This window comes from Trachurus japonicus, chromosome 1 (genome assembly GCF_045865225.1).
Source record: "Trachurus japonicus isolate A0001 chromosome 1, Traja_1.0".
NCBI classification, from domain to species: domain Eukaryota; kingdom Metazoa; phylum Chordata; class Actinopteri; order Carangiformes; family Carangidae; genus Trachurus; species Trachurus japonicus.
This window is the reverse complement of record NC_140907.1, coordinates 16,512,753-16,521,129: the sequence shown is the minus strand read 5'-3', so window position 1 is coordinate 16,521,129 and position 8,377 is coordinate 16,512,753. Positions and strand designations below refer to the sequence as shown.

At 43.7% G+C, this 8,377-nt stretch overlaps 1 protein-coding gene across 1 annotated transcript; it reads right to left on the bottom strand.

Annotated features, from left to right (window-relative positions):
- Positions 1 to 425: 425 nt before the first annotated feature.
- On the bottom strand, positions 426 to 8,347 carry smc2 (structural maintenance of chromosomes 2). Its single transcript, XM_085776353.1, has 25 exons — positions 8,026 to 8,347; positions 7,713 to 7,862; positions 7,491 to 7,613; positions 7,374 to 7,412; positions 7,172 to 7,282; positions 7,013 to 7,057; positions 6,665 to 6,898; positions 6,438 to 6,587; positions 6,079 to 6,312; positions 5,721 to 5,880; positions 5,485 to 5,602; positions 4,587 to 4,725; positions 4,371 to 4,490; positions 4,019 to 4,223; positions 3,703 to 3,838; positions 3,238 to 3,362; positions 2,907 to 3,100; positions 2,642 to 2,785; positions 2,454 to 2,528; positions 2,112 to 2,231; positions 1,776 to 1,976; positions 1,549 to 1,665; positions 1,198 to 1,358; positions 918 to 1,065; positions 426 to 834 (listed from the first exon to the last, which is right to left on the bottom strand). Exons 1-25 carry the CDS (start codon positions 8,191 to 8,193, stop codon positions 631 to 633), a joined length of 3,621 nt encoding a protein of 1,206 aa, XP_085632479.1. The 5' UTR covers positions 8,194 to 8,347; the 3' UTR covers positions 426 to 630.
- Positions 8,348 to 8,377: the final 30 nt, after the last annotated feature.

Genomic DNA, 8,377 nt, shown 5'->3' with positions numbered 1-8,377 from the left:
TATTCCCTGTGAAATTCAACATCTGAGAATTACGCAACTAAAACAGTGAATGGACACACTTCAGCTTTTTTCCACTTTGTGCATGCATGACCTATGTAAAATGTAGCCTTGATAATTCAGTTGTAGTGTGTACATCAGCAGTATCTCTATTATCCAAGTTATCCAACAGAACTCAACACCTCGGCCTTTAAGGTCAAATGACTTTTCCCACATAACCCTCATTATGTGAAGACATTTAAAGATGATCACTGTTTCACCGTCTTGAAGCTCTTATGGCCACGTGAAAGATTTTACTGCAGATGATAAAAGGAGATGAGTTTTATACAGATGAAGATGACAAAATAAAGCTGTAAGGTGCTTGTGATGTGGGTCCTTGATGCTGCCACCAGAGGGCAGTAAATTGGCAAATTAAGAGTCAGTAATATTGAAAGTTTGACTTCTTTATTTTTTAGAAGAGCTTGGGAAAAAGTGAGAAAAGGGACAGAATAACCAAAGACAGTTATAAACTTGACAGAAATATGAACAGCAGTTAATACCCACAGGAAATAAAAGTATACACAATTCAAATAGCACATATTGTTACGTTATGCGATGGCTGCTGGCTTTTTAAAGACATAATGAGTGTCAATCTTAATGATCAGCTCCTCCCATTATTGTCTTCAGCTGATGGGCTGTTTTGTCCTTTTGACGACCCCTGTCTTGTTTCCGGGGATGCTGGGTATCAACCTGGCTGAGCGCAGATCGCGACACTGTGGACATGCCGTCGACGAACTTCGTCTTGAACAAGACATTGGCGTTGGTGAACATACCGTCCTTTAGAGACACCACGATAAACTGGAGGGAGAAAGTTAAAAACAATAAATAGGACGTCCACATACGGGTAGAACCTACTGCATGTTTCTTTGTTTCCAACTGACCTGGGAGTGTCTGAAGTGTGTGCGCAGCATCTGTCCAATGTTCTGTGTGTGTGAAAGATCCAGAGCAGCGTCCACCTCGTCTAAGATGTAGATGGGAGCAGGTTTGAACAGCAGCATGGCCAGGATGAGAGACAAGGCCACCAGTGATCTGAAAACAAGGAACCACAGATAATGAAAGTGACTGCCCTTTAAAACCTGATAAAGAAACCCTCACTCACAAACTTAACTGCTGTCCAACGACAAATAAATGATGCATCACAAGAAAAGTGGTTGTACTGACCTTTGCCCACCACTGAGCTCAGAGAGGTTCTCCTTCCAGGTGTTGCCCAGGGCTACCTTGAACTCAAGGCCCTCTAGGATACCGCAGCCCCGAGGAGGAGCCAGCTTAGCAGTGGCCCCTGGCAGCAGAGTGGCGAAAATGGAGCCCAAGTCCTTATTCACCTGCAGAGAAAGAACAAACACAGCACCTGATGTAACAATAAAATCTTTCTCAAGAGATCAGTTACGTCAACTTTAACCTGATTCAAACCGTAGTGATTTCAGTTCAGTCACTTTTAAATACTTCTTTTAAAGCATCATAAGTTGGTATAAAATAACCAGATAGGAGGATAGATGGCATAAGCGAGCAGACCTTCTGCCATGCCAAGTTGAGAGCCTCATTCTTTTTCTGGTCCAGCTCCTCGATGGTCTGCAAGATTTTCGCTTTGTCGTTCTCCACGATCCTCTTCTTCTTCATTAGGTCATTATACTGCAAGACAAGACAGGTGTGCAGGGATAGATGAAGGAACTGTTGACATTTTCTGCTTCTTTTTCTTTCCATTTGCATCTCTCACGCCCTTTCTGTCCCTTTGTCCTCACCCTCTCCTCTGCCTCGTTCAGCATGTTCATGGCCCTCTTGTTGACGTTTCTCTCCAGCTTGGCGAAGGTCTCCTCCAGCTTCTTCAGCCGTTGACCTGCCTCACGGGGCTTGTTGCTCTTGAAGTCATAGGCGGTGTTTGGCTCGCCGAAGTACTTGCGCTCGGAATGAATCCAGTCATGTTCCTCCAGCATGCGAGACACCTGGAAGAGGAAAGGAAACGGGAAGCGGAGATGTTTTACATCATGGTAAATAATATAAAGCTCATCGTGAATCATGAAGACACGGTAAATTTCAGTAGCAGGTGGACAAAACGGAAAATCAGTGTTTGCATTCACCTTGTCGGCAGCATCCTGGCTTTCTTTGCGGTGTTTACTAATGTTGTGCTCCAGCTCTTTTATCTTCAGTTGGGCTTTGTTGCTCTGCTCCCTCAGCGTATTAGCCTCGGTGCTCTTCATCTGGATTATTCAAATGGATGAAAATAAGAAATTAATTAAATGATCAACACAGCCAACATTTTAGGATTCAAAGAAGTGAAAATATTCAGTACTAGACAGTATCTTCTTCAAGTAATTTACAGCCAAGTTCATTTGATCTAAGCTTTATTCAAACCCTAACCTTGAACCTCTGTTCAAGAGGGAGGTAAAAACCAAAACATGAAAAGGTAAAATTATATCCACCTTGAGTTCTTTGTCTTGTTTCATGATAACCTCCTTTTGTTGGGCCAACTCCTCCTGGGCTTTACGCACGGCCTCCTACATCCCAAAAGAGAGAATGAGGAAATGGTGCAAGAAGGAAGAACAATGTTCAACTGAGTCATTCAGAGATACATCTATTCCCTTGAAAATGCACTTGACCTGACAAATACCTTGCTTTGCGATACGGTACAAGCCATGCTGTCTATCTGCTCCTGAATGGCCTTCATGGCTTCGTCCACAGCCTGAATCTGCTGCTCATATCCAGCCTGTTCCCTCCGCAGCTCCTCCACCTCCAGGGCCACAGCATCGTTCTCCTGCAGGCAAAAAAACCAAAGCAAATACGTAAAACACATTTAATCATTTAGTCAAATTTAATGCTGAGTGTTACATGACATGGAGAGGGTAGTTGTACACCTATGTGTCTGGACAGTGTACCTGCTGCTTCTGCTTCAGCTTCTTATTGGAGGCGTCAGCTTTGGCTTTGGCTGCATTGAGTTTCTGCTGGGCGGCTTTCAGGTCCTTCTCCCTCTCGGCCTCAGCATTCTTCATCTTGTTCTCCAGCACCTTGTACCTCTCTTCAGCCTTTTTCTGCACCTCCTTGGTGACACGCAAAGTCTCCTCACTCTCCTCTGGTGAGGCAAACACACAGGCAAATAGGTTACACGAGTAAATCAGGTGTCTTGCATTGGATGGAGTCACTTCTCAGATGTCAGCTTGTGTGGACGGGACTATTAAGGTGATTTGAAAAAGTGCGTTGCATCCTGACCAATGGCCTTGCGCAGCCTCTCTAGCTCCTCTTGCTGACGGTGGAAGGAGCTCTGCTGTAGATTGGCTTGCAGAATCTGTTCCTCCTCTACCTTCAGGTCATGCTGCTGCTTCAGCTGACGGTACCTGTAGGGTGAAAGTGTGAAGTGAGGTAGAAGTGAGACTCGTATTAAGTAGATGTTTATAAGTGATTCTTGTTCCTGGCCCAAGAATAATACATTTTAAATTCTGTCCAGGATTCATGACAGACATTTTACATAGTACAAATCAACTTGTCAGCACCCTGTGGTGGGTACACTATGTGATGGTGACACTGTTTCTAAATGATCTCAGCCCTAGTTGATCATTTATTTGCCAACGTACTGTACAGTACACATTGAAACCCATGTATCAAGTCAACATAATAGCTTGATTGATGTATCCATCTAACAATTTTGAATTATGTGGGTATTTGGTGTGCTCATACTTCTCAGCGGTCCCCTTAAGGCTGGCCAGTTGTCGCTCTACATCATGAAGCTGGGCCTCCTTTTCGTTCAAGTTGTCCCGAATGTCCTTCACCTCCTGCAGAAGGGATAGGACCGACACTGACTGGGAACGAGCACCTGAAATAGAAAAAAGAGAAACAAGACATACACATGATTAGAAGGTGCATACCATAAGTAGTTTCTTTTTGAGTGCTTGTGACAGCAGTGTACTTCATTTGTCATTTGGGTGCTATTGACACCCACATCCCAAATCATCTTCACTAGTTTTTCTTATCTCTTGATGATACAACAACTCACCTCCAGTCAGAGTTCCCTGTGGGTTAACAATGTCTCCTCCAAGAGTGACAGTCTTAGTCATCACCCGCTTGTCAAATGCCACTTTCCTGGCATTGTCCAGGGTGTCACACACCAGCGTGGTGCCAAACACGTATTCCATGGCCTTACGCAATTCAGGTTCATAACCCACCAGGGATAGAGCAGTGTGGACGTTATCATCTCCAACCTGACAGGAGAGGGAGACAGGACAGAGGAGACAACAGGGAGTGAGAAAGAGATGGAGACTTGGCAAAGACAATGTGGCATATTTCAAGTTTAAACAGGAGTCAGGACTTATTTAATTTCCAAATGAGGCCATTTTGAGATCTCTCACCAGGCTCTTGGCAGCGCTGACCACTCTGTCATTGAGCGGCCTGGAGGAGATCTTGTTCAGGGGAATGATGGTGTACTGCCGCTGCAGCTCTCCCTTCTCCAGCAACTTCTTACCCGTCACCTGGCGAAAAAAAAAAAAAAAAGTTCCCATGCTAGAATATAACTGACTAAATGTAATTGCAATATAATAACATTCACTGCGCACACACACACCTACCTCTGTGTCAACTACAATGTTATAGAGTCGTCCTCCTGCCACCACCTCCAGTGCTGTTGCGTAAGAGACGTCACGGACTGAGATCAAGTTAGCGAGCAGCCCCTTAACTTTGCTGCGGTCCCATCCACGCTCTGGGTCCCTATGAGACACAAACAAACAAAAACATTTTAAAGAATACAATTAACAGGTGTTATATTTCCACACAATCTCTCATATGACCAAATCTATAACTTTAATAAAGAATGAAACAGATAGTTGCTTATTCAGCCATCTTCTCTGGCCTTTTCACTCGGCTGGTCCAACTAATTAGACTGAAGACTGAACTGGACACAGAAATGGTGGCAGACAAATCTACCATCAAGGGATGACTGGTTCACAACTGTTGATGAAATACAAAGTATAGAAAAACTGACCTTCTCCTTTGGATTAGAGGCTGAGCAGTACACAAAACACTAGGAAAGATGGGCTTCATATTCTACGAGATGTAACTCATCATCTGTGTGAATGAAAAATTCCATTTTGCACTAATGTATGGCCTATGTCAACATGTCTGTTCTCTTATATTCTTTGTTATTTATTTGTTTTTTTCTCTCTTTTTTTTTATTATTGTTGAAAAAACTGAAAACATTAATAAAAATAAAATTAAAAAAAAAAAAAAAAAACTTTGTAGCTTTAGTGTTTAAAATAGAGCTGGACAATACATTAATATAATGTCACTATTATGATATGAGATTCAATAACGTGTGATCTGTGGTTGGCCCTGCAGTCTGTTATTCTGACAGATTAGAGGTCTTCTCCTTTTCTACGTTACAATGAGAATCAGCCAATGTCACCAAACCCTGTGAGCTGATAACAACTGAGACACTGAGAGATATTCTTTGTTCACCAAAAGCCTTACTTGTAGTCAAAGCGCAAGTTGGGGACACGAGACACAAGGCGGTCATAGGTCTCTTTCAGTTTAGTGACCTCTCGGGACAACTGCTGTCTTTTGGCCAGTAGATCTTCCTCCTTCCCATCTGCATGGAGACAGACATCCATACTGTTATTATAGGATGGTCAATAAAAGGAAATATTGTAACTTAAGAGACTCTGCTTGGACAGACACAAAAACAGACTCTCTCTCTCTCCCACTACCTTCATAGTTGAGCTTAGCAAGCTCAGCCTCTAGTTTCTCCTTGTTTTTTATGACAGTCTGCAAACTGTCCTGGTCCTTCTTGTACCCGCTGTCCATCTTTTTCACCTCTGCCTGTTTGGTCTTTAGCTCCACCTGGGCATGTTTCAGTGTCATTTGGGCCTGGACATAAAGACAAAGGACAGAGACAAGATACACAAACAGACAGAACACTTCATTAATCCAAAATGAAAGTGCAGTTTTAGTACACACATACAAATGTTTGTATTGCTATTTAATATGCTGTAATCTGGTTGAAACTGAAACATCAGACTTGAAGCATCACATCCCTGGCTGGTATTTTCACATTCCCCCCCTCACCTGCTTGGCCTCAGTATCTGCCTTGCTCATGTCATTCTTGCAGGCCATCATCTGCCCAGCCAATGTAGCCTCTTCTCCGTCCTCATTGGTGGAGAGACCTGTAGACACAGCCTTGAAATGCTGCTCGGCTGCTTCAAGAGCAGCGCTATCCTTCTGCCCGTCCTCCTGTAGAGTCTGCAGATGCTCTGTCACCTTAGAAACCTCCTTCTCTTTTACCGTAAGCATTTTCTTGTCCTGAGGAAAAATGGATGGAAATGCCGTTTCGATGAATAAATCAGCACCAGCAAGTTTTTTTTTTTTAGACAAAAGATCAAAAATGTCAAATGTGAGTGGGTGGACTGGATGCATGGTTCCATTACCTCTGCCATACTCTTTTCCAGTTCCTTCCTCTTCTTCTCCTCATCTTTGAGATTCTGTTTTTTGAGGTCAAGTGCACTCTGGGCTTTGGTATCTACACGCTGCACATCTGCTAGATTCTCCTCAAGGGATTTCAATACTCCATTCACTTCCTGCAGATGAACAGAAAAACATTAGTGACGAAGCACTATGATGAAAGATTCCCTTTTAATGCTCTTCTCCAATGTACCTGGTCCTTTTTCTTCTGCAGCTCCTGAATCTGGGCTGAGAGCTCCTGGATATTGCTCTCATTCTCCGCCATGCTGGCTTGCATCGTGGCAATGTTATCCTGCATCACCTTCAGATTCTCTGCCGACTTCAAATTGGTCTCCTCTGCACACACAAACAGCCAGGCCACATAGAGCCGGGTCAAGTGCTGGATCTCACGCATGAGTTTCTGGTACTCCAGGTATGATGACCGCTCCTACAGAGGGAAGGAGCAAAGATTAGAGGTCAGGAAGTGATGATTACAAATCCCAATGTGTGATGGAAAACGCACTGTTCTTGACATGCAAGTGCAGCTTTGCAGTGAACGTACCTCTTGCAGTTTCTGCATGGCTGGTGTGATTTCCTCATCCAAAATCTGAAAGAGTGAGAGACATAATTATATATTTCAATATCAACTGCGGGGGTATTTTTGGCAGCTTCCTACAGCAACAGCATTAGTTACATTAATCAATAATGAATTTTGACGTACAGTCTGAATCTCCTTGAGCTTGGCCTCCTTCTTCTCAATGGTTTTCTGGGCACCAATCTTTTTACATTCATACATCCTTGTGCCTGCTGCCTCCTCAATCATAGCAAGGAGCTGAAAAAAAAGTGATGGTGGTCGTTATTGGAAAATCTGTATGAAAAAATATTCTAATGCTTTGATGTTTAACAAAGTATGTACATCTTACCTCTGGTGGCTTCATGTTTAGGACTTTGGTGACCCTCCCCTGAAATGTCAGAAACATTGCATGATGTAAAATACTGTTAAGGGCTAAAACTACAACTGCTGCTCACACAAGACTGACCTGCATGATGAGAAAATGTGGATTGTTGACATTGAGCCCAACAGAGCAGAACAAGTCCTGCACCCTGGTGTTGTTGGCATTAACTCCATTGATGAGGTACTTGTTCCTGCCACCAATCACCACCTTGAAGAAAGAAATAACACACACATATAACACTGTTTTTAACTGTGTGCAACATACAGAGTCTTCAGATGACTTCTTTCTCTCTCTATCTTTCCCCACCTGTCTTGTGACGGTGATCTCATCGTGGGTTTCAAACCCCAGAGGACTCTGACTTTTGTTGGCGTTGTCAAAGACGATAGACACTGTGGCCTTGGTGATGCCACCCTGTCCATTTTTGTACACCAGGTCCTGAAGGTTGGCGGCTCGCACCTTTCAAAATCAAAGCACAACAAAGGGACACATGTTGAATACGACGCTTTTTTTCTGAATAATCTTGCCAGCTGGCTTACACCAAGTTCACCTGCAATTCAATGCTAAAGTGTACTATATTACTACCATTTTGAAAAGTTGAACCAAGAGTCACATGACTTACATTTGTAAGATTGGAAATGCCCAAAAGAAAACATATGGAGTCCAAGATGTTGGACTTGCCGCTGCCGTTCAGCCCTGTGATGGCGTTGAACAGCGGGTCGAAGCCGCTGATTTCCGTCCTCTGGGCGTAGGACTTGAACCCCTCCAGGGTGATAGACTTGATGTGCATCTTGACACGATCCTGTCCCTCCTCTCCACAGGTTCCGAAGACAAGATATATACGCTGTGTGAATCCCAAACTGCCTCAGTTAGAGGGAGAAATCGTGGGTTTATCAGCCCCGTGTTTACAACCGACCGCTGAGCACTCTGCTCCTCCGTAACTTGAATTCAGGCGGGAAGCCCAGAGCTAGTCT

Coding starts and splice junctions, on each gene's coding strand:
- smc2 (XM_085776353.1), bottom strand. CDS start 8,193: ATGCACATCAAGTCTATCACCCTGGAGGGGTTCAAGTCCTACGCCCAG. Junction 4,224..4,370: donor TCAGCGCTGCCAAGAGCCTG/GTGAGAGATCTC, acceptor CTCTCCTGTCAG/GTTGGAGATGATAACGTCCA. Junction 1,977..2,111: donor GCCAGGATGCTGCCGACAAG/GTGAATGCAAAC, acceptor TTCCTCTTCCAG/GTGTCTCGCATGCTGGAGGA.